The sequence below is a fragment of the Sardina pilchardus genome, chromosome 4 (genome assembly GCF_963854185.1).
Source record: "Sardina pilchardus chromosome 4, fSarPil1.1, whole genome shotgun sequence".
In the NCBI taxonomy this organism is placed as follows: Eukaryota; Metazoa; Chordata; class Actinopteri; order Clupeiformes; family Clupeidae; genus Sardina; species Sardina pilchardus.
The window spans coordinates 23,132,662-23,157,062 of NC_084997.1; the positions used below are offsets into that span (position 1 = coordinate 23,132,662).

At 40.2% G+C, this 24,401-nt stretch overlaps 3 protein-coding genes across 5 annotated transcripts; 1 reads left to right on the plus strand and 2 right to left on the minus strand.

Annotated features, from left to right (window-relative positions):
* Positions 1 to 5,989: 5,989 nt before the first annotated feature.
* On the minus strand, positions 5,990 to 8,597 carry c4h3orf38 (chromosome 4 C3orf38 homolog). The gene is made up of 3 exons (XM_062534662.1): positions 8,415 to 8,597; positions 8,098 to 8,273; positions 5,990 to 7,196 (listed from the first exon to the last, which is right to left on the minus strand). The coding sequence occupies exons 1-3, from the start codon at positions 8,539 to 8,541 to the stop codon at positions 6,624 to 6,626; spliced, it is 876 nt and encodes a 291-aa protein (XP_062390646.1). The 5' UTR covers positions 8,542 to 8,597; the 3' UTR covers positions 5,990 to 6,623.
* A 171-nt stretch (positions 8,598 to 8,768) lies between these two features.
* Positions 8,769 to 21,243, plus strand: zgc:152951 (uncharacterized protein LOC569013 homolog). Of its 3 annotated transcripts, none has more exons than XM_062534663.1 (11): positions 8,769 to 9,039; positions 9,314 to 9,563; positions 9,661 to 9,772; positions 14,947 to 15,099; positions 15,344 to 15,514; positions 16,310 to 16,383; positions 16,651 to 16,848; positions 17,228 to 17,365; positions 17,508 to 17,597; positions 18,737 to 18,880; positions 19,112 to 21,243. In XM_062534663.1, exons 1-11 carry the CDS (start codon positions 8,999 to 9,001, stop codon positions 19,238 to 19,240), a joined length of 1,500 nt encoding a protein of 499 aa, XP_062390647.1. In that variant the 5' UTR covers positions 8,769 to 8,998; the 3' UTR covers positions 19,241 to 21,243. The 3 variants fall into 3 exon arrangements, with proteins under 3 accessions (XP_062390647.1, XP_062390648.1, XP_062390649.1); XM_062534664.1 differs by having other exon boundaries at positions 8,769 to 9,028; XM_062534665.1 differs by lacking the exon at positions 15,344 to 15,514.
* A 386-nt stretch (positions 21,244 to 21,629) lies between these two features.
* htr1fa (5-hydroxytryptamine (serotonin) receptor 1Fa) lies at positions 21,630 to 23,311 on the minus strand. Its single transcript, XM_062535068.1, has one exon. It carries the CDS (start codon positions 23,309 to 23,311, stop codon positions 22,169 to 22,171), a length of 1,143 nt encoding a protein of 380 aa, XP_062391052.1. The 3' UTR covers positions 21,630 to 22,168.
* Between the last annotated feature and the right edge of the window lie 1,090 nt (positions 23,312 to 24,401).

Genomic DNA, 24,401 nt, shown 5'->3' on the forward strand with positions numbered 1-24,401 from the left:
TTAAAGGGAGCATTGTGTGACAGCACCTTCATCTAATCAAATCTGTGGCTAAATTATATGGAATCAATGACTCTAAATTACCAGGACAGTGTTGTCAATCAATGCCCTTGAAGGCTTGATTCAGCATCAAGTGTGGGCCTGATAGTTTGATTAGCCTCACTTACTTAATGCCCTCAGATTTACTGCCTTTCTCTGGGCTGCCGACATTATATTAGACTCAAGTCTCTGATTTAAGACACCCACCAATATTGTGTCCATATGCCAGCACCGACACATTTTTATGAAGACTCCTGTTAAACATCCCAATAAATGAAGTGCTGTAATATACTACACCCACTCTGAAAGTTCTCAAAAAATTCTGAAAAAAAAAAAAAAATCCATTGTCTTGTTCCTGTTCCCTCTTTAGTCTCATTCCCCTGTCGGCATGTACACTGTACAGTATGTCGTTTAGTTTAACAAAAAAAAAAGTAATGACAATGAAATCAACAAAACAATTTTGAATTAAAGTAAATAGCCTACCAGATCCCTGAGCAACATGGCACCCTGCCGTTTGATTGATAGACATAATTTGAGGCAGTCTGGTGCAATTACACACGTTCAGGAGTTAACTAAACACTCCCAGCTATACTTGACTGGGTGCTAGCAAATCTGGTGCTGGTGCAAAATGAAGATGAATGACACTCTTGAAGAAAAGTCAAGCAACCAAAGAGCTCATTTTGGGTTCTGTTGAATATGCTCACCTTTCAATTATTAGGTATTTATGGAAAAAATACTGGTGTAAAACCAGATTGTATAACCACAAAAGGCTTGTATGTGCCTATGTGTAACTGATGAGGAAAGATATGGGAAACAATATATTGTGGATTAAGGCATGGTCTGTTTGCAATTACAGAATCAACGCTACTGTAAGACCCAATTTGAGTTTGAGACTGCTATCTTAATTATGTCAATTATGTGCTATCTTATTTCCTTTAGTGTTTCTTTCTGTAATTATGTTCAGACATCTCAATGAAGTACACAGTCTTACAGAACCACAGCTGGCAAGTGTTTGCTCATCTGGATCTACTGGATCGCAGAATGGCTGCAAAGTTGTAATTTCCTGCATTTAAAGAAAATCTCTTTGCTCTGCATGGGTGAATTGTGGCAAGCTTCACAGAATGCTTCCTTTTTCTGAAGTCTCAGTAAACAGCACAACACAAATCACAACTAAAATGTGGGATGTTTTGGGTCCTAATCCTATTTTTCAGAATGTCTGTAAAAGTTCATACAAACCACTCATCTATTTTTCTTTTTAGGTTAAAGGATGTTGCAGTTCTTAATGCACTCAATGTCTCAATGTCTTAATTCTAAAAAATTTTCTCAGGTTACAATTGCTAATAATGCTCACTTTGTGTGTTATAAAGAGTATACATCAGATTGGGTTGGACTTTCAATGACCCTCAGTGACTAACGACCTTCAATAATATTCAGTTAATCCTCTTTCTACATAAATGAAACGAGAAGAGCACTGAAAAATGATCACCTGCTCCATTATTTGGATCCACCCCAAGAGTTTTGCCCTTTACCCTTGCCCCTTGTTACACCCTTCCATTACGTTGAATATTGAACATACTGTAGGTAGTTTTGCATAATCCTGCTGACAAACAATAATGAAAACATTGCAACAACAAGAAATAATTGTGCAGAATCAACTCTCTGCTACGCGACTGCATGGTCACAAGTCAGTTAGTGTGTATTATAGTTTCCCCTCTCATTGTGTTCCATTTTAAATCAATTCCAGGAGGGCTTCTTTTTTGATTGGCAGTCATAAATATGCTGACTCAGTGGGGTGCCTTGGTGCCACTTGGCCACTCTGGTAATGCACTGACAAACACACTCCAGTCCATCGCTTCTCATGCTGAGAATTTGTTTATCAGTAGTGTCTTGGGAAATAAATATAAAAAAAAGGCAGGATGCCCAGGGGCCCTGGCTGCAACATTAGGATGAATGAAGACATTCCTGGGTGTCAGCAGAGAGGATATCTTGCCGATAGAAGCTCACAGCCAACAGCTGGTGGTGCAGTGTCTACGCCCAATAGCCATTGATTTCCTCTTTGCCCGGCTGAATTATCAAGGGCTGTGGGCAGCAAGCTGGCTCTCACCAACCAACACACAAACAAACAACGGGGAGTCTATACGGAGACAAACTCGGCAGTGCTGAGGGAACGTTTTATCAATCAATGACACCTTATCCTGGTGTAGAGCGAGCACACACATACAAGTGTGCTCGCATGCCCCCAATTCCCTCTACACACATAAGGCCTGCCATTTCCCAAGAGGTGCCTGTATTTTTGTAAAAAAAAAACAATGATATTGTTCTCACTGGGAGCACAAGTCATCAGGACACCCCTCTGAATATAGTTCCATAAAACTTAGCGGAAAGAACCACTTGATTCAGAGCAGATTTGTCTGGAGTCTGGACCATGCCTTTATAAAAAGTTGTTTCGGGGATGATCATGAATAAAATACCTTTGAGGAGAGACCTTAACAACAGTTAAGGCCCCCAGCAATACACCGGAAAATCAATAGAAAAGACTTATACCTAATAATGAGGCACTGGGACCTACAGTATAGAGCAAGTCACGGACACTGAAAACTTTGCTCGGAGAGACAGAGGCGAGCAGCAGAGCGGACGGCATCACTAGAAAACTGCTCTCTAATAGTCTCCAAATGTCCATGCGCTGATGTCATGGAGAACACAGGGGGAGAGTGTGGGGTGGGGGGGGGGGAGAGTTCAAGGGGAATTGAAATTAATGAGTGTAATCAGTGGCCAGCAGCGAATGAGGCAAGGGCAATTAATATAAACAGGCTACCAGTGGGCTACAGTCAGATCCGTATTAAGATGCAGCTCTGCTGCCACAGTCAACAGCAGATGTCCTGGAGAATCTAGAGGGCAGCGGCACAGACAGCCGGCAAAGCCCGCCTCTCCAGGCTGCTGGTGCGCTCTGATAAAGTGATCATTCCCCCCCACCTCCCCCCCGCCCCCACCCCCCGGAAACCAGCCTCGTCTGCATCGATTGCTGACAGTCATGCACACTGTAAATTACAATACACAAGATAACTAATCCTGCTGTCAAAAGTATAGGAGAGTTTAACACTGTTCCTGAAACTTTAAAGCATGAACTTTTTGCTTTTCTAAAAATCGATGCGAAATTAAAGTTTGGATGGATAGCTTGTAGTATGCATTGTACATGCATTATATTTACTTACTTTCACTCGCTTCAATCTTCAAGATGACTGTTATTTAACTAGACGGCTTAGTAGCTACATGTACATGCTTGTGACTAATGAAAGCACACATTGCTCTTATACTTTCACACATGCATACATACATACATACATACAAACACACACATACATACATATTCATATGCTGTTACAAAATAATGATGTGCTTGAACACTGACTTTGAATGAAAGTAAAAATGAACAATTATTTCAGTTCCTCAGCATCCCTCTATAACTGTTTGGAAGGTGGCACTGCATATGTCATGCAATCAAATCAATGCAATTTACTCAGTTTTCTAGACTTCATGTTTAAAACAAAAAGAGACAAAACACAGTCATTTTTTGACATGTTTTATGACGCAATGCCTTTTGAAAATAAGTCAGTTGATCCAGTAAAACAGTTTCAACGAAGTTTCCTTTCTATTGTCCTGCATTCTCTGATTAAAGGTCAGAACTCATTTCACAAGCAGCTAAAGGTCTTTTCACCTTAAGAAATATCCGACCTTGCACCCAATCTCATTTCTAGGATTCAATAAATCAGGTTTTTTTCCCCCATCAAGGTTGAAGAAATATATTATTGTGAGCGTACTATCTGAAGCCCTGGTCATAAATCCATAGTTTCATATTGTTTGTGTTTTGCTGCGCTCTGTGAGCAACTTTCTCCTGATTGCAGCAATAAATTAGAAGGACCATCAATAAATTCTAAAATATGTTTTCATATCCTTTAGAAGGAGTAGTTTAACAAGCCTTTTCTTTAGAACATCATTAATTTAATAGCATGCTTTTCATTATAAAGTCTTGAATTATATGCTTTCCTTCACAACCGGGGCGACAGGGTTTGGTTACATAAACCAAAGCTGAGCCTACTCAGACACTGATGACTTTCCTCAAATAATCGGTTTAAAAGGTTTCAATTTGGCAGAGGTTCAATGTTTGACAACGTAATGTGAAGCCACTGCTCCCCCAAGTGGACAAGTAGCAGTTGTCCACCCAGAGATGCTGTGGTCTGAAGAGAATTCACACTGTCTCATTCTGTTGAGAGATCACATTTTTTTAAAAAGGCATGTTAACAAAAATGTGATGCATTTTCCTCCTACAACAAAGCAAGGTCTGTTCCTATCAGATCCTATTTTCCAAAAAAGGACATCGATATAGCCTACACATGCAATTGGTTGGTGACTGAACGGTATCTAAAGATGTTTGCTTGTTTGGTCTAACCATTTTTGAAAGGAAAGAAAACAAAATGAAAAGTGGGGGCTGTGAAAAAAAAACTGAACTTTCAAAGCTCACAAAAATAAATCAGCTTAGCAATTACAGATTTTGTGGTAGCTCTCCACCCAGAAAAAATCTTAAACATCTTACTATCCAGGGGTTCACAGGAACTTTATGAGAAACACACTTTTCTATTAGAAGAACTCCTGTGTCACAATGACCCACAGATGCCAATGAACAGTATTTCTGAACCTCCACGTCATAGCCTTAAGCACAGCCAAACCACTTATTAGAAAGTGGGAAGCCAAGAGCCATAAAGACAGAAGGCAAGCTGCTTGTTATTTTTCTTTCGGTGATGTGAACTGAAAAAAGATCAATGGTCATGGTGCTTTCATTCACCACAACTATGGCATGGTGGGTCATGAGTGAACAGAGACAGGGAAGATATTAAGAATTGTTTGGCCTTTGAAGTTGACGCCAAGAATAATTTCCCACATGTAACACTTCCCACCAAAACCTCAGGGTCACTGCTGCATTCAACACCCCGCCCAAAAGCTGTGACACACCAGCAACGCCATTCTGCCTAGATAAAAGTAAAAAAAAGTCTGTAGAGTCTGTAGAAACCCTTATAAAAATTCACCCGTCTTATTGCAAAAGAGACACTTGCATGATTTAAAAACCATTGGTTCCCAAAGACGGTCGCGACCCACAAGACATTTTATTTGAGTCACAGTGTATATCTGCAGTAGGCTATACCTTTCATCTAGGAAAGCTAAGAGTATTCTATTAGGAGCTAGTTTGTTTACCACAGTCATGATTTCTGCCATAATTCGGCTTGCAGCTAGAGTAGTGTTAGCCACAAGAAATGCATTCTTGGCAAATTACCGGTACACAGCAAAACAGCACCTGAAAACATTCACACAGATTAGTCATACTCTATGACCACTCTTAAATGACCACTATTGAAATTTGCAAGGAATTTGATTTGAACCGTTTATTGATCTGTCTCCCTCACAATTTTGATGTACAATAAAATATCAATGTCACTGGTGGTCGGAAGTTTTGAAGCCTAACTTTGAGGGACTTCTAGAACTTCAGGAATGCTCACGCAACAGCCTCTGGAAATACCCTAGACTAATTTGTAAATAATTTCTATCCATAGCTGTAAAAAGGAACTGACAATTAGCTACCCATTCAAGTAGAAATTAACGGAATGATTTGGTGTACACACAACCTAGGTCTATTTATGGATGATGACGAGCCGAAACGATCGTTTGGGAACACAATTGTGCTAATCGGAGGATTTTTGATCTAGAAATGTTACCATCCCTTGAAATCACACTGGCCATCACATCAAGTTGTGAACACAGGTTCTCTTGTTTAGGCCATGGTGTGTACATGCTGTGATGACATGATGAACATGGAGACCACTCGAATCAGGTGTAATGTATGTCTTCTGCTTGACTATCACAATGCTCAGATGTATCATGTGATGCAATCTTTCAACCAAACTGCATTATCTCTACAAACTGAAAACAATTAAACTTCAGCAAATAAGCACACATTTTGTTTTATTTCAGAAGGTCAAATATGCTTGAAAAAAATAATTTTCAATTAACCTGAAGGCGTACTATGGAATACACCTACCAAAGAAATCGTTCAAAGACTAACGTTGCATCATTTTGTATGTAAAAATAAAACTGCGATAATCAAAACAAAATGTTGAATACCTACTACATCAACTACTATGTACAAACCGCTCAATGCCTTATTGCAATGTTCCCCATACATGTGCTAGGGGTACAGATGTTGTCCACCACCAGCTTTTTAGACAGACGTTAACATACGTCACAATGTATTAAAACTAAAATACAATATACTCTCCATTCTGCAAAATGACAAACAAGGCACATCATCAAATTGCCAATGTTTAGGCAGCTCTTCAGTATTCTAGGATTTAGAGAAGCACTTGGGCAGACTTTCCCAAACAATCCAAGAATAATGGATGGTCATTTAGTTCAATGTGCAATAATGCATGTTACCCAATATCAACGTAACCCAACAAGAGGCATATCCTCAATAGCATTTATCAAATGCTTACTTAAAGTACTGTAGCTAGGAACTAGGAAATTAAACTCCATCATATTTAACTACAGAGCATCTGTAGTTCACTTGAACTATAGGTCAGCGCGGGTGAGACCAGCTCCTCTGTGCCTTTGATAGCGCTTTGAGCCCTCATTTTCAAGTCCGTAAATTTAATCTTCCAGCTGTTTTTGTCCAGCGGGGAGCGGATAAGACCAAAGACCTGCTCAAAAGTACCAAGACAGGCTTGATCCCTGTGAATGGTGCCTGCTACTGCCACTATAACCAAACCATGTGGTGATGATATAGTCCGTAGGCCATGAGACTCCAGGTTGGGGCTAAAGAGAAGATTCTCACCCCGTGATAATGCTTGGAGGCGTAAGCTCACAAGCTCAGCTCCTTGGAACTCCTCCTCGCTTTCTTCTTCTGTGCTAGCCCGGAGTCTAAGTCGAACATCCCCCCAGAAGTGCTGCGGACCCCATTCATGTGGTTGTTGCCCAAGAGTGGGATTCTGGCTGTTCAGAAGCTGGAAGTACCACTGAGAAAACTGCCTCCCCAACGTCACAACATCAGAGAGGCCATCTCCTCTGACCTCACTGGATATACAGTCGTTTGCACAATGAGATTTCTGAGAAACCTGAAACAAGGAAGAGGGGGGGGGGGGGGGGGGGGGGTCATGAAACATAGGCTACCACTCCGACCACATTAATTAACACTGTACGGAGTAAGGACTGACAGATGTTTGACACTTAGACTATTTACGTGGTAGCCTACATTTCCGCATTGCCTCAAATGTAGTGAGAGATAGAACTTGAGTTCAGCTGGTGCAACCGGGTTTTTAACATTCCTAAATTGTCCCAAATGAATCTTAAGTAGATGCCAAAGTCTGTATACTCTTATGGTACACATCTCTGTCTGTTCTAGAACTGGTTGTTCACTAATACCTACAGATGCATCATGCACCAATTGATCGGCTGATGACCAGAATTATTACAGTTAAAGGGAGACTTCAACGATTAGCATTAAGCTTTGTATCTTTAGGAAACCAGTCATGGTCGTGCATCATTCCCTCAGTCATTGCCTTGAGATGGGAGACATACAGATTTCAAAGAAACCCATGAATAGGACTTCCTGCTTTCAATGATGTAAAATGCCAACATTGAAATCCTTATTTCTCCCATCTATATGTCTATGTCTATAAGTTAAATATATTACTCTGTATAGTGTCTCGCATATGGCTTGTATTTTACTTTTTAAGATGCATGCTTTTGATTAGTCCTTATTCAACCAATTAGACCAACGATCTGAGTGTGCCGTTTGGATGTTTGTAATTGGACCCAGCAAACGTGGACAGAAAGCAGGAGAGATAGGGATAGATGTAGGCTGCAGATCAGGCAGGGTTAGCCTAGGCCTACCCCACGTAATTCAGAGGGCATTTAACTTTCAAAATATCGTGTAGGCTAAAAAATGCCTTCAAGGTAACAGAATTTGGATTTATGGCCCATGTATTGCATTCATGCTATAATTCAATTAATTACCTTGTCTGAAGACCACAACTTAAGAGTCGCCTTCACCAGTTGATGTTTTTCACTGTTGGTTGGCATTACAACACCTTCACTTGCTAGGTACTTGAAAATGATGTCGCGGTGAACTTTCTTTCGCCTCAAGAGCTCTTCTGAATTCTGTGAGTATGTGATAATGGCCTCGATAGCCTCTGTAAACATAAAACACGAGTAAATTCATTTTCATCTACAAAGACAGTAAAGCCGCAGCAGGTTAAACGACTGCACGCTGAAACAGAATTTTACGTTGTCCAACTGTATCTGTAGCAGCTATGTGCATAACTCAGCCTTACCTTTCGTGCTTCCCACAGCAATCATCTTGTTAGTAACCGTATCATTAAGTGCTAATATATCAACATCGGAGAGTAAATTCAACAACTTTCTACAGCCAACAGCGTCTATTTTTGACAGAGTAGACATGTCAGTTTGGTTATGTTTACGCAAGAAACATACAGCAACCTGCACCAAAATCGAACGTCTCTTCCCGAATCATTTTCAATTCCGGGTTGGGAGATGTTATCAAAATAAAAGTTTCTATGCACAGTGATCACATTTTGTGGTCACCAAACCGGCTTGTGGGCTTTTATTTTGACATAATTGTTTGGAAGCCCACGGTGTCAACAAATCCGTGATGTCACTACGTTGTTGTCAGCGGCGAGTTTCTTTTTTCGCTAAACGGAACGAAACAGGATGCCAAGAAAAATACAATTTCGAGGTTGTGACAGTTTATTTTAAAGTTTTGTAACTCAAGATGTATCACTTACTTTGATCATTGTTATCGCACTAAATGTTTTAGGGTGAAATTACGTTAACGTTTGCTGTTTCGAAGTCGGCGACATTGTGAGGACATATCGGACTTGGTACTTTCATTTTTCCAATGCGGAAGATCTCTCTGCTTGCAGTGCAGGTAACGTTAAGGTATACACAGCTTGACACATTTCAATGTATGTATCAAGAGCATCTTTGCCATATTTCGTTGGTGTAAGTTAACGTTACTCCTCCACTCAATTCAACAACATTAGTCTTGTGGTAGGCTACTACTGGTGATGGGTAGCAATGATCCCCATTCCCCAAGAGGCCGTAGGCTCCAGTGATTTCAGAACAGCTAAGGGGCGTTGTTAACATTGGACGATGCAACACAAGCACTGTCCGCAACAGCACGACCGATATCTCTTTGCATTGTTCTCTCCAGGCGAAATATAATGGCTCAGACCGAGGGCTCTATAAAGGGCCGTGTGACGGTGTACTCTGTGATTGGTTGCCCACACTGCCTCCAAGCCAAATCAACATTAAAGGAACTGGGGTTGCCTGTGTGTGATGTGGACATAAATCTAAACGCAGCTCTAAGGGATGAGGTGAAGAAGCTGACAGGCCGCAGTACGGTTCCTCAGATATTCTTCAACAACGTTCATGTAGGGGGCAATGACGATCTGCAAAAGATGGTGAGGACTCCAGACGTTTGTTGAAAATGGCTTTGCTGTTCTATTGCCTAATACAGAAACAGGAAATGTCCTTAAAGTTTCCTAACTTTATGTCTAGGCTCCTGAGGAGCTTCAGCGGTTGGTGCAAATGGTGCGAGAACAGCCAGTCCCTGCAGATGCACCTCCTTTACCTGTGGAGAACAGTTCAGATGCTACAGCGGAGAGTGGAGGTTTGTCCTATCACCCAAAACACACACTGCTTGTTGTAAAAACATCTCTCTTATCTTTCCACGTTCTTCTGTCGGTAATGCTCATGAACACAGGGGATGGAAAGACACGCTAAGTCGATTTATAGATGCTATAGAGTTGCCATTGCAGTTTAACCAGGACTGAAAACCTTTTCTACTTTTGGCATGGATATCATTATGGATTGCATAGAGTGTGAGTGCTCAATCCTGCTCCTGGAGCACTGCCCCTCAGCACTGCACGTGTTCCCTTCTTCTCTGATCACAGCAAGTATTGTGAAATCAAAAGGGAAACGACCTGAAGGTTCTATAGACAGGTCATTTGCTCAACTTTTTGGGCCTAGTTTTCTGTCAAAGTTTTCTCAATGGATTCCTGGTCAGAACCCCTATTGAAACAGATTAAGACTTGGGGCATGTTAAATTTTGTCCAAAAATTCAAGATGGCCGCCGCATGGGCAATTCCATATCAGTTGGAACAGGTCCAACACCATGGTCCTCAGTTTTTCCTGATTTTTGGTCAAAATGTTCCTCCATGTCTCATCAGAGGAAAACCAAATTTTTAGCTTGGTATCTTGTTCAGTTTCTGAGATATGGCTCTTCAAATGTGGATAGACGTGTCCTAAAAAAAGGCTGAAAATGCCTGTATTTAATGAGCACCACTTTTTTTAAACCCCTCTCCTGTCTTAAGCCTACCATATTATTTTCTAAAAATTTGAACCCTGGGGCAGTACCCTGTTTAGTTGTCCAATATCACAAAGGAATTATAGTCCTTCCCACCATTGAAGACTTATTCATCGAAACAAACCCATATTTTTTTAAAAGCAATGAAAAACAAAAAAACTGTTTTTGTTCTCTTATGGTCATGAATGGATAGCACTCACATTTTTAAAACTTAACATATATATAGTCCATGAGTAAGAGAACATGTTGAAAAAAAATTGAGATGGTAAGTTTTCTTATTTCGAGGCTATGGGCCTTCAAAGATGGCCAAAATTGTGTTTTTTCCTAAAAATGCCAATTTTATTGCCTTTTTTCAAGGACAAGATGAAATGCAAATCCAACATTTCTTTTTTCCTGCAATAGTATGGCACTTTGTAGACCATGTGAATGTGGTAGATCCGACCTGTCCATTTTAATATCCCCTCAGTACATGTCTGAAGTTAGAAAAAATGAAAAATTGTCTTGGCTGAAGGAGGTGTTGGTTTGATTTTTATGAACCTCCTAGAAGGACATTATGGGGTTTAACCCCATTTTTTATGTTTGAGGGATCAGATTGCCATCCTGTAAAATATATAAAAATGTTATATCCCATTTTTACTCTTTTTTTTTTAAGATTATTTTTATGGGGCTTTTTATGCCTTTAATTGGACAGGACAGTAGAGAGTATGACAGGAAGCGAGAGGGAGAGAGAACTGGGGTGGGATCCGGAAAGGACCACGGGGCGGGAATCGAACCCGGGTCGCCGGTGTGCGGTGCAGGTGCCCCAGCCAGTCGCGCCATGGCTGGGGCCCCCATTTTTACTCTTTATTGATCCCTTAGAATATGTCCAAAAGTTGTCAAAAATGAAAAAGGCGACTAAATTGAGGGGCCAAGTGGATCAAGTCACACAAGGCTAAAAATGTAATATAAGACAGATGAGATACTGAGGGAGAACACTGTGAAATGTATAACCCCTGTTACGATGGCCTTTGAACCCACTGTGTCCCTAACTGAGGTTAAGGGCTAAAAACCACCAACCACCGATCCGGTGGTCTCCAACTTTTTCATATCTCTTGATAGAAAATTTATAGAGACTTAAAACTCATATATGTTGTTCATCTCTTCAAAGCGTTTTTTTGAGACCATCCATGACTTCCTGTGATAACCGGAAGTTGGTTTAAAACAGGAAGTAAACTTTAAAAAGGCTGTATCTCTGGGGAAAAAAAAAACAAAAAGCTGTTGGGGCCAGTGTTGAGGCCAAAATCATGGTTTGAGAGATTGTGTAGGAGTATGTTTCAGACCATTTGGAGTTGAGTGGTACCCACTTTGTATGACATAAAAAAAATCGCCCTTAGGGTTTAACTTAAAAGTGTAGGCCTCAACAGCTTTTTTGTTTTTTTTTTCCCCAGAGATACAGCCTTTTTAAAGTGTACTTCCTGTTTTAAACCAACTTCCGGTTATCACAGGAAGTCATGGATGGTCTCAAAAAGCCGCTTTGAAGAGATGAACAACATGTATGAGTTTCAAGTCTCAAATTTTCTATCAAGAGATGGTTGGAGACCACCGGATCGGTGGTTGGTGGTTTTTAGCCCTTAACCTCAGTTAACACAGTGGGTTCAAAGGCCATCGTAACAGGGGTTATACATTTCACCTCAGTATCTCATCTGTCTTATATTACATTTTTAGCCTTGTGTGACGTGATCCACTTGGCCATTTTAAGCCCCTCAATTTAGTCGCCTTTCTCATTTTTGACAACTTTTGGACATATTCTAAGGGGTCAATAAAGAGTAAAAATGGGATATAACATTTTTATCCTGTTTATAGGATGGCATTCCGATCCCTCAAACAGAAAAAAATGGGTTTAAACCCCATATTGTCCTTCTAAGAGGTTCATAAAAATCGAACCAACACCTCCTTCAGCCATGACAATTTTTCATCTATTCTAACTTCAGACATGTACTGAGGGGATATTAAAATTGACAGGTCGGATCTACCACATTCACATGGTCTACAAAGTGGCATACTATTGCAGGAGAAAAGAACTGTTGGATTTGCATTTCATCTTGTCCTTGAAAAAAGGCAATGAAATTGGCATTTTTAGGAAAAAACACAATTTTGGCCATCTTTGAAGGCCCATAGCCTCGAAATACGAAAACTTACCATTTCAATTTTTTTTCAACATGTTCTCTTACTCATGGACTATATATATGTAAAGTTTTAAAAATGTGAGTGCTATCCATTCATGACCATAAGAGAACAAAAACAGGTTTTTTGTTTTTCATTGCTTTAAAAAAAAAAGGGTTTGTTTCGATGAATAAGTCTTCAATGGTGGGAAGGACTATAATTCCTTTGTGATATTGGACAACTAAACAGGGTACTGCCCCAGTGTTCAAATTTTTAGAAAATAATATGGTAGGCTTAAGACAGGAGAGGGGTTTTAAAAAAAGTGGTGCTCATTAAATACAGGCATTTTCGGCTTTTTTTTAGGACACGTCTATCCACATTTGAAGAGCCATATCTCAGAAACTAAACAAGATACCAAGCTAAAATTTTGGTTTTCCTCTGATGAGACATGGAGGAACATTTTGACCAAAAATCAGGAAAAACTGAGGACCATGGTGTTGGACCTGTTCCAGCTGATATGGAATTGCCCATGCGGCGGCCATCTTGAATTTTTGGACAAAATTTAACATGCCCCAAGTCTTAATCTGTTTCAATAGGGGTTCTGACCAGGAATCCATTGAGAAAACTTTGACAGAAAACTAGGCCCAAAAAGTTGAGCAAATGACCTGTCTACTACTACAGAATGGGGGAGTCCAAGGGTATAACTCTGAGGTCTTATGTATCTAATACTCCTCCTATTGCTATGCATGCTCTTTTTACTTAGCCTACTGCACAATACATATACTGCACAGAAACTGGCTTCAATTTGAACAAATGGCAGCTCTCACCATCAGACAAATTGTCATTTAAAACACACCAATGTTGTGCTTATAGCAGAACTGAAAAGAGGCTTTCCCATGCAAGGAGGTAGGGCTGGGCAAAAAAAAAAAAATGATTTGAATTGAAAATCAAACCCCATCCAACTTGTCTGTTTCTACCGAAGCATTATCAGACCTACTACCAAATTATATCATAACTTGTTTTTGAACCACTTGTTTGACCATATGCCCATACCTACAAGTAGGGCGGGAGCAGGATTGAGTGCCCCTGCCATGAGAATATCTGGATAAGACCTCTACTGTATATGTGGCATGTTCATGAGAATCCTATGCTCTTTCCTCTACCTCACCAGTTTATCCTTGTAATTATGTGTGGTAGCCTTCTTAAAGATGCAGTCCTTGAACCTGAGGAACACTCAGCCAGGTACAGCCCTGTCCTCTGTGTTCAAGAAGCAACATTGTTGATTTGCTGGTATAGTTTATGGCTCAGTCCAAGCTTCTGTGTGTTCCTTCCAACTAAAGAGCCACAATTAGACCTCTGAAGTTTGCCTACAAAAAAGGACCCAAAGACTGTCATCTATGCCCATATAAGATCCGGATACCATCTTTGCCCACATACAGTAAGGACATCTGGATCTCCTTATATGGGCAAAGATGCCAGCTTAGAGTCCTTTTTTAGGGTAACTTCAGAGGTCTAGGAACACCTACCTTTTTTAAAATGTATACACTGGTGTAAGGAAAATTGGGTTCACTTCGATGTGAAGTGTAAATTAATCATGATGAAGGACTGCACCTTTAATGCTACGGAAATGAAAACGTATCATAACAGAGTATGTCTTTGAGAAGTAGTTGAAGAGATGATGAACACAAACAGTGTTCTGCTTGTTTCTCCTGCATCTCTGAACTCCCCTGAATCTGAATTCCCTCACAGATCCTGCCCTCAGAATATCTGCCCTTCCCAATTTGATTTCTTGTTATTTGTTTGTTATTTATTGTCACAGTTAACACAATAGAGTATGAGAGGGGGGCAAAATGTGTTGCTATCTAATACTGTTACATAACATCACTGCTAGATGTAGGCTATAATTAGCAAAAATGTTTGACATGGATGACTAAAACATCTTCATATTTCCTGTATAAGTACCAATAGAAGTAGATAGTCTCCTGACCTAACTTTTATTCCGGGCTTAATGGGTATATTGGGGAAACTATATGTCAAGTCTGTGTTTGTTCTAACAGCATTTCATTGTTATTCTGTAACAATGACAACAATAAACTGAGCTGAAACCTCTACAGTCAATAGAGGGCTAGAACTACTTGACAAGTTAACTGGTCAAATTAAATTGTTGCTATGCCAAAGTATTTTCGAAATTATTGTCCTCGTAGCATGACTCAAGTCATTGATTACATTGACTCCTGTAAGGGTTAAAACTAAAACAGAATTATTAACCTTTGGGTGGCAATGCTGTAATGCCACCAAGTACAGTGAAAGGCCAGCCTGATCTGCCTCCTCAACAGAGTTTATGTGTGAGAGGGATGCTTTTGCGGACTTGGTTGAGGAGTTCAAGTCCAGCGGGGTGATTGGCAGCCACAGGAAGGGGTTGAGAGTGTGCAAGAACAGCTTCACAGGGACACAGCTGGTGGACTGGCTGCAGACAGAAAAGGGCATGGGTAAGTTAACCTAATCTTTGTCTCAAAATGCTTGCAAAATAGACCCTATAGAAAGGCAGTCACAACCATGTTTGTCTTAGGCATTATAAAAATGTGAATACATCATTAAATTATAGCTGTTGCTGTTTAAATTGAAATGATTAGAGGTCTTCAAACGTTTGTCAATATCCCTGTTCATTTTGTGACTTCGGTTTGGAAACCGATTTGTTAGCAGAGCCTAACATCTTTCACTTGCAATTTGTAGACAGGCCAAAGGCACTTGAACTTGGACAGGGTATAATGGAGAGAAAGTACTTTATTGCTGTGGCGGGAAAGGGTGGGTTTGAAGATAGTAGCACCTTGTTCAGGTTGCTGGAGCATGACCCCAACGCTGCACTCAACACAGGAGAAATGGCAGCATGCAGCCCCTTGAAGGGTATGTAGAGACAAGAAAGACCCCCCCGACTCCTCAATTCAGATGCATTTCTCATTTATGATGAAGCAGAATCAGAATAGGTTTTTTTATTGGCCAAGTATACTTACAGTACATATACAAGGAATTTGACTTCAGTGGATGTTAAAATTCTCTGTACATTTAACAAGTAGACATGTAGTACTGCAGTAGACATAGCAAACATTCAAACAATAGTACTAAAGACACATACTGTACAATATGGACAACAATATACAGTACAAAATACAGTCTCCAAGTAGTCCGCATATTCACTTAACAAGGCCAGACAGCTTATTTACAGTATGAAAAGTATGTTCTCTTTATATGCATACTTCTCACAGATTGTCATGTTAAAGCATTGGTCTTAAATGCAAATTAATGTCAATGAAGTATTAGTTATTACTTTTAAGTCAACAATTAAGTCTCCTTGATGTGGTGTGTTTCATGCGCTGCCTGTTTCACTGTGTTTGTGCAGTGATGCTTATCAAAATGGTTGCTCCAGCATTGCAGGTAGATGTCTGAGAAGGGGCCTTTTCTGTGCAGGCATGCAGTTGCTTTTGCAGCTCTGATATTCCCTTGTTCCTGCATGTTTTTGTAACCTGCATGTTCCTGGACTTTTTTGTGTTGAATGCAAACACAAACCTCTACCATTGTGTTAGTTCACACATTGAATATCCCTTTAATGGTTTGATTCAGGGCAGGATGACCGCACATAATGTTGTGTATAAAGTGGAACAGCCTGAGTCTTAAATCTAAAATGTTTTATCTCTCGTTTAGCTTCGGAACTCTCTGAAATCCTGAGGAACCTTATCTTGAAACTTTATGCAGACCACCTCTCCTCTGATGGCAAGGTAGTTACTGTCTGAAAAAACTGTTCCCAATAAAGCTATACATACAAAATAAAGTTTTGAACCTGACATCTAAACCACCTTCTTCAATTCTTTAGAAAATATATAAAATCTCAATAAACATCAAGCAGTATTTTAAAATAAATGTCAAGGTCTGAAACAACCACCATCATGGTTTCACACAGACATTATCATGACTAAACCTCATAGAAAACTGCTCTCTCTCTCTCTCTCTGTCTCTCTCTCTCACTCTCTCTCTCTCTCATGCAGTTTGTGGACTACAAGGCGATGTCTCAGAGTCCTTTCTTTGAGCAGTACTGTGAGCTAGCGGTGCAGCTGCAGCGGGTGGAGCTGGGCTCCCTCAGCCGGGAGGAAAAGCTGGCCTTCTTCATCAATGTTTACAACGCACTCGTCATCCACGGAAATTTACGCATGGGCATTCCCAAGAACATGTGGCAGCGGTATCGGGTGAGATATTTGCCTCCTTATCCACAGAAGCCAGGCCTCTGACCTGGCTGGAGAGAAAGCCCGACCAAAGATCATTAAGGGCGGAGCAAGATACTTCAGGAGAAGCCACTTCCTGGAACCTGAATCGCAAGAGGGAGGGTGGGCAAAATCCCCCTTTATGCAGAGCTGGTCCATTGAAGTCTATGGGCATGACACACCCCTTTATGCAAAGGAAGTGATCCCCGTTTTGCGCCCATAGACATGAACTACAACAAAGTATCTTGCGCTGCCTTAAGGATCTTTGGCCCAACACATCAGCTGTCTACCTATCTCAGCTTGCACTGTCTGGCAACTATGTTTTTACTTGTAATTGTATTATTAATGTACTGTTCTCTTCCAGTTCTTTAACTATGCGAGCTACCTCATTGGAGGTGAGGTGTTCACCCTTCAGGATATTGAGAATGGAGTATTGCGAGGTAACAGGAAGGGCGTAGCACAAATCCTGAGGCCCTTCTCAAAGAGTGACCCCAGGCTTCAGGTATCTTTTACGAATCATTGTGTTTTTTTCCCTAGAGCTAATGATTGAGGTAGAAGCAGATATCATATTCTATAAGATAAAAAATCTCCTTGGTCGTAGACTTGTCACTGATCATCCTGTTATTCTTTGTGCTGTCCACTAGGTGGCTCTTCCTGACCCTGAGCCTCTCATTCATTTTGCTCTCAACTGTGGTGCAAAAGGTTGTCCGCCAATTAAAACGTACACACCCCAGGTAAACATTAACCTTTTAAAGGGATATTCCGCCATTTTTGGAAATACGCTCATTTTCCACCTTCCCTCGAACAAAACAATCGATATTTACCTTGTTCCCGTTCATCCAGCCATTCTGTGAGTCTGGCGATACAACTTTTAGCTTCAGCCTAGCATAGATCATTGAATCGGATTAGACCATTAGCTTCTCGCCTGCTAGCTTCATGTTTAAAAGTGACTAAGATTTCTTGTAATTTTTCCATTTAAAATGTGTCTCCTCTCAAGTTAGAAAGTACAATAAGACCAACTGAAAATGAAACCTGGCGTTTTTCTAGGCTGATTTGACATGGAACTACACTCTCATCTGGCGTAATAATCAAGGCAACTTGCAAACGTACCATAGGCGCAGTAATATCGTACGCAGCACCTGAAAATAGTCCCCATAGACAACAAGCAGTAGTAGTGCCAGTAGTCTGCAAGTTGCCTTGATTATTACGCCAGATGGGAGTGTAGTTCCATGTCAAATCAGCCTAGAAAAACGGCAGGTTTCATTTTCAGTTGGTCTTACTGCACTTTTTAACTTGAGAGGAGACACGTTTTAAATGGGAAAATTACCAGAAATCTTAGTCACTTTTAAACATGAAGCTAGCAGGCGAGAAGCTAATGGTCTAATCCGATTCAATGATCTATGCTAGGCTGAAGCTAAAAGTTGTATCGCCAGACTCACAGAATGGCTGGATGAACGGGAACAAGGTAAATATCGATTGTTTTGCTCGAGGGGAGGTGGAAAATTAGCGTATTTCCAAAAATGGCGGAATATCCCTTTAACATAGAGTACCCTAATTTCCTGACTATTAGCCGCGGCTTATACATTGATTTTGCTAAATATCTTCAGCTATGAGGTTAATACAGGGGGGCAGTTAATTTGGTGTTAATATGGTTTTGTTTCTTTTAACTTGGATAAAACACTGTCCTGTGGCTTATACACAATGCGGCTTACATGTGGAAAATTACTGTATATGTTTTACTAAAATTGGTATACATACTTCTCCTCCTGAATTTCATCGTGGATTTGCTGCTAATAGTCCTGGCCATGGTTCTATTATCTCTCTGTACATCAATGTAGTGTCAGGGCAATTTATGAAGAGTTTGTCTTCCTAGGGAATCGATAGTCAGCTACGGACTGCAGCTGAAGCTTTCCTGGAGAATGACGATGGATGCCTTGTGGACCCCGTCAAAGGAGAGGTGAAGCTGAGCCAGATATTCAAGTGGTACAAGGTGGACTTTGGAGGAACAGATGAAAAGGTATTTGAAATCTTACCTGAATAGCTGAATACCTGAATACCTGATACTTGATTGTCCACTGCTTAATCTGCTAACAACAACAACAATAGCAAAACTAGAAGTATTTTATTAATATAGCAGCTTTACAGTAACATAGAATGGAATTTGAATTTAACACACATTTTAACCAATTGTGGTGAAAATAGGTCAGCTGTGTTAAACTCTTTTATTCTGTGATGTTACTGCATGCAGCTGCTGAACTGGATCTTAAAGCACATGAGTGACTCCCCTAAAAAGGTCAACCTGCAAAGCCTGCTGTCATCTGGATCTGTCAAAGTGAGCTTCATGCCATACGATTGGTCTACCAACAGCAAAGACTGAGCAGGTGTTGCGTCTGCCTCTGATGTTCACTGCCAGTTATCTGATTAACTGGACATTCAAAGTAGCCACTGCTGTCTAGCCCAGTAGGGCAAAGAAACTTTGAAAAGTTGTCGTATATGTTTCTTGCCACTGTTGACTATGCATTCAGCTTTTTGTTTGTTTTTTCAACATTAGCCTACCTGGGGCAGTCTAATCCTGTAGCATGGTTGATACTGTTTTTTCGGTCAACACTGCAAATAAGTTTCAGCATTTGCAGAATACAAATCAAAAGGTTTTTTAGATTATCTATTTATTATATGATCTGCACTTTTACAAATATCCAAGTGTTTTATATCAATTAGCTAGAAAATTGTAGGAAGTAATAGCATTTTGACTAAAAAGACCATTGACATTGGACATATTTGACAGAGTGCTCTGTCTGAAATGTGTGATCTTTTTCTCAAGTCATTAAATTATTAATTTATTAATGAATACACTATTTAACATTACAACATTATTTAACATCAGAATACCTCCACTTGCCTTTCAAACTACTGGTTTTGACGTACTGTATGTCCTTTAAACTGAAGTCTGATCATTATCATACTTTCATACTGTAACATTTGTATACTCATGCACCTCATTATTATTTTGCCATTATTTATAAACTGTCATCTTGTCTGATAAAGAATCAGGGCAGAGAAAACAAGCCATAGGGCTACCATTGATATATTCTGAGATGCTGTTCACCAGATACTGTGAAATAATCTGTCGATGAATATTTGACCACACAATGTTTTAGTGCACATGAGAGCTCAAATTTGAGAGGTTTGAATTTAATTTCCATTTTGGTATAATATAATCAAAGGCGTGGCATGATCCAACCAGTGTTTCCCAAACTCTTCTGTGACACGCTACTGTGTCATAAGAGCTGCTCAGGTGTGCTGCAGGATAACACCATTTTCTTTTCATTATTATTTCTTTTTTTTTTCGAAAATAACTTTTAAATTGTTGAAATTAAATAGAATTTCATTAATAGATAATAGTTCTAAAGTTGTAGTTTAAAATTATGTTTAATTTCATTAGCTCTAAACTGAACTGACTTATTGGTCAATCAAAGGATAATACATCATTGTCCACTAATACGGTTGCAATAAACCCTTTCATTTTGTGACTTGTGGGATTTATTTTTGTTGTAAATAGTGTGCCATGAGAAGAATGTTTGGGAAACACTGATCTTGCCTCTGCTATATAAGGACAAGCTTCTCTGAGCCTTGCTTTTCTATTTTTGTAATGACTGTTCTTCAGTCTTTTGCCAGGATTGCATGCCAGGAGCTTTATTCTGCACACTGGCATGATATCCCAGTGTTTTTTATTCATTTGCATTCTGGTAAACATTGCATGCTTTGAAATGCCTGTTGCATGTATTCTAACATCGTACACTAGGGGTTTGTAGAACGGTAGGACCTTCACTCTTTAGTTTCTAGCGAGTGCCTTTAAAATAAATGCATGCAAACCATGGCAATCTCACTCTGGCCAATGCATATCATGGGTGCCTCTCATTTAGTCTTTTATACATCCTCCCTTCCTTCCCCGGTCCTCGTCCTCATTGATCTACATAAAGAATGATGGGGCGGCAACAATGGGATAGTCTATCCAGTGTTAGTTATAGATCAGTGGGAACGAGCCTCGAGGATCGAGGAGGGAAGTTGAGAGGCGCCCCATGTCCTACCTACATTGCTGTAGAAATGTGACCTCTTGACCTTTGGTCTTTAACACAAGAAAGGTCTCTACTGAATATAAGATTCTGTAATAGTCACTGCTGCAGTAAAGGCCTTTATGGGAGCAGACACCTGTTAAAAAAAACCCATGCAGGTTACCTCTTTTAATCTCCTCACCTATCAGGAAAATGTTATGTATGATGCAAGACTGTCTTGGTTCTCCTCATAACTGTAATCATGCTTTTGCATGGATCAAGCAATACTTGAAGAATCACAGGTGAATATGCAATATTTCAATAAAATATATATATATTAACATAAATAGTGTGTTTGTGTGTGCATCTGTGTATATATTTATGTTTTAATATGACAGTTTATTACATAGTACGCATTTCTAGTTATAAGACTACTTCTCTTGGAAACAATGAATAGTGTCTTTTCTTCAGTCTTTTCTTGTACAGGAGGGGGCACTATTGAGTCATGATTTCTTCCCAGATCCCAGCTGTAGAAAGTCATAGTACAAAGAATGCATCTGACATCGCTTTGTAGATGATTTGCTTGAATTTGCCTCTCGTATGTGTACTGTGCAGCTTGCATACCGTATGTAACCTCATCATTTTGCATTGCAAGGTGCATGTAAACTTACTTCGAGCACCTCAGGCAATGCCAAGGCAATGAACTCCAATCCATCTAAGTTCATCTTTATTTACAACATTAGTTCCTGCTAACAGAGTTTTTTAAGATTAGTAGTAATGTAACTTTTATGACTTTTATGTTTCATTTCATGCAACAAAATGAAGTTACACAACCACATTCTGTAATATATCCTCATAATGAACTGTGGAGACAAATGTTATACTACAACTCTCAAATGATTGTGATGTTATTGTGTATTCTTGTCTTGTTCTTTGATAGCAATATGAGAAAATCATTTGACATCGATACCCAGTGGGCTTTGATACACTTGGCGCACATTGCTTTTGGATGTGTGGTACAACTTTGAAACGGTCCCTTCACATAATGTTATTTCAAGGGACTACTCAATTTATATGTATACTGATAAACTTAATATCACCATTCGGATGGCATGTATTCTTTCCAACCCGAATCTCACCAGGGATTTGGTATGCGTATGTGTTAATGTAGAAGTTAGGCAAAATTACATTTACAGATGTTTCATTACATCTACAGATGATTCCATTCTGTTCCACGTTGTGCGTTTATCTCACTATTCCAACTGAGACTGACTAAGGGACTGGTTGCACCAAATGAGCTTTTGAAAGGCCTTTTTGAAGTCCTCATTAAAGACGGTGTATAAGAGAGGGTTAATGAGCGAGTTCAGGTAGCCCAGCCATGTCAGGAAGTTGACCAACTCTCCAGATGTCTGACAGGGACCACAAGTGTTGACGATCACCTCGTGGACGAAGAAGGGCAGCCAACAGACGACGAATGCTCCCAGGATCAGGCCTAGAGTGGTGGCTGCTTTCCTCTCCCTTCTCCCAGAGATGCGATGCTGTCTGCTAAACCTCCTGTGACGAGGTACAAGGTGTGAGCTTTTAGGGGTGATGTGAACCCGCTCGCCGTCCGTGGAAAGGTCTGAGAAGGACTTCTCAGGTGGACTGAGGGTCCCATGGCTGTGTGGCTCTCTGTCTGATGTGCACGTGGGCAAAGTATGTCCGGTCATTGCCTGTTTTCTGATCCGGATAGCGCCTCGCTTTTCATACAGATTCTTAGCGGCATGGTAGATTTTATAGTATAAGATGATGATGAGTAGAAGAGGAATATAAAAAGCCCCAAAGGTGGAGTAGATGGCAAAGCCAATGCTGTGTTTTATAAGACAGTGTTCATGTGACTCATTAATGCCTGAAGTCATATTACTGTTCTCGCGTTGCCTCAAAATGACAGGAGGCAAGGATATGAGGACAGCCAGCACCCATACCAGGACTATCATGACGGCAGCACGCGCGGGTGTTCTCTTGAGAGAGTAGGCCACCGCATCAGTGATGGCCCAGTACCGATCTGCGGCGATGGCCGCCAGATGCAGGATGGAGCAGGTGCAGCAGGTGATGTCCACAGCCAGCCAGATGTCACACACCACTTGACCCATAACCCAGTGCTCCGTGACAATATACGCAATGCTGAAGGGCATGACTAAGATGGCCACCAGCAAGTCGGTGACCGCCAAAGAACCGATGAGGTAGTTGGCTGGGTGGTGCAACTTGCGAGTGACAATAATGGCAGTGATAACCAAGGAGTTGACGGACATGGTGAGTACTGTCAATACAGACAGGGTCAAGGAGAGGACAATTTTACTGGCCAGGACTTCAGTGGCCTCAGGCGGAGATGGCTCTGTGAGATTAGACAGGGCCATACTTGGAGAGTGATGAGAATAACAACAATACAGTATGTCAGCAGGCCATTTGAAGAGGGAGATGGGCAGAAGAAAAGAATGAAGGGAAAGTTCATCTGAGTAAAACATTTGACATGGAGCAAAATACTTTTTATAATTAAATAATTCATTGTGTATGAAGGAGAGTTAAACCATTTCTTATATCTAATCTTCGTAATCTCTTTGTATGGTAGATTGCACTTAAGAACTGGCAAGAGACAACAGATGAGAGCGCACTAACTTACTGTTGTTCATTGAGCAATGTCCCAGATAGATAAATAGATAGATAGATAGATAGATAGATAGATAGATAGATAGATAGATAGATAGATAGATAGATAGATAGATAGATAGATAGATAGATAGATAGATAGATAGATAGATAGATGGATAGATAGATAGATAGATGGATAGATAGATGTGTGCCTTTCTTTTTCAGTACATTCTTACATTCTCCCAACACCAATATTTGTTGGAGACAAACTCCTTAAAAACGTGGTATTTCATACCTTTATGACCAGTCTTCATCAAACTGAACTTTTCAGCAGTGGAGAAGATACAGCCAAGACAAGTCACTCATGGCATCCATGAAGTGGTCCCTGGACACTGCAGGCTGCTTCATGAGTACAACCAGATGATTGATGACTGATGAATGCAATCTAATCTAAATATATTTGGAATACAAATCTGAGCAAGAACATCACATTGAGTTACAGTATGTGGCTGATTAAACATTGTTTGTGAGTAGACAAAAACAGCTACTGCTTTATTACCCCTCATCCAAAGGTGATGCTCATTGATTCTTTTCATATTCATATGTGTGAACAAGAGGTTGAGAAAGTTGTGTGTAAAGAAACACAACACAAGGAGGAACATTTTCTCAACTAATTCTACAGTGTAGGTTAACTTGCACCATGACTGAAGCATTAGGCAGAGTATCTCAGATAGGATGAGTTTATCCCGTCAGAATTCATAATGAACTGAATATGCTGTCATTTGGAGTTATAACCTCCTATATGCTACAAATAGCCTATAGCTAATGTCAAAGTTTTTAACGAATGCATTGCTCCCA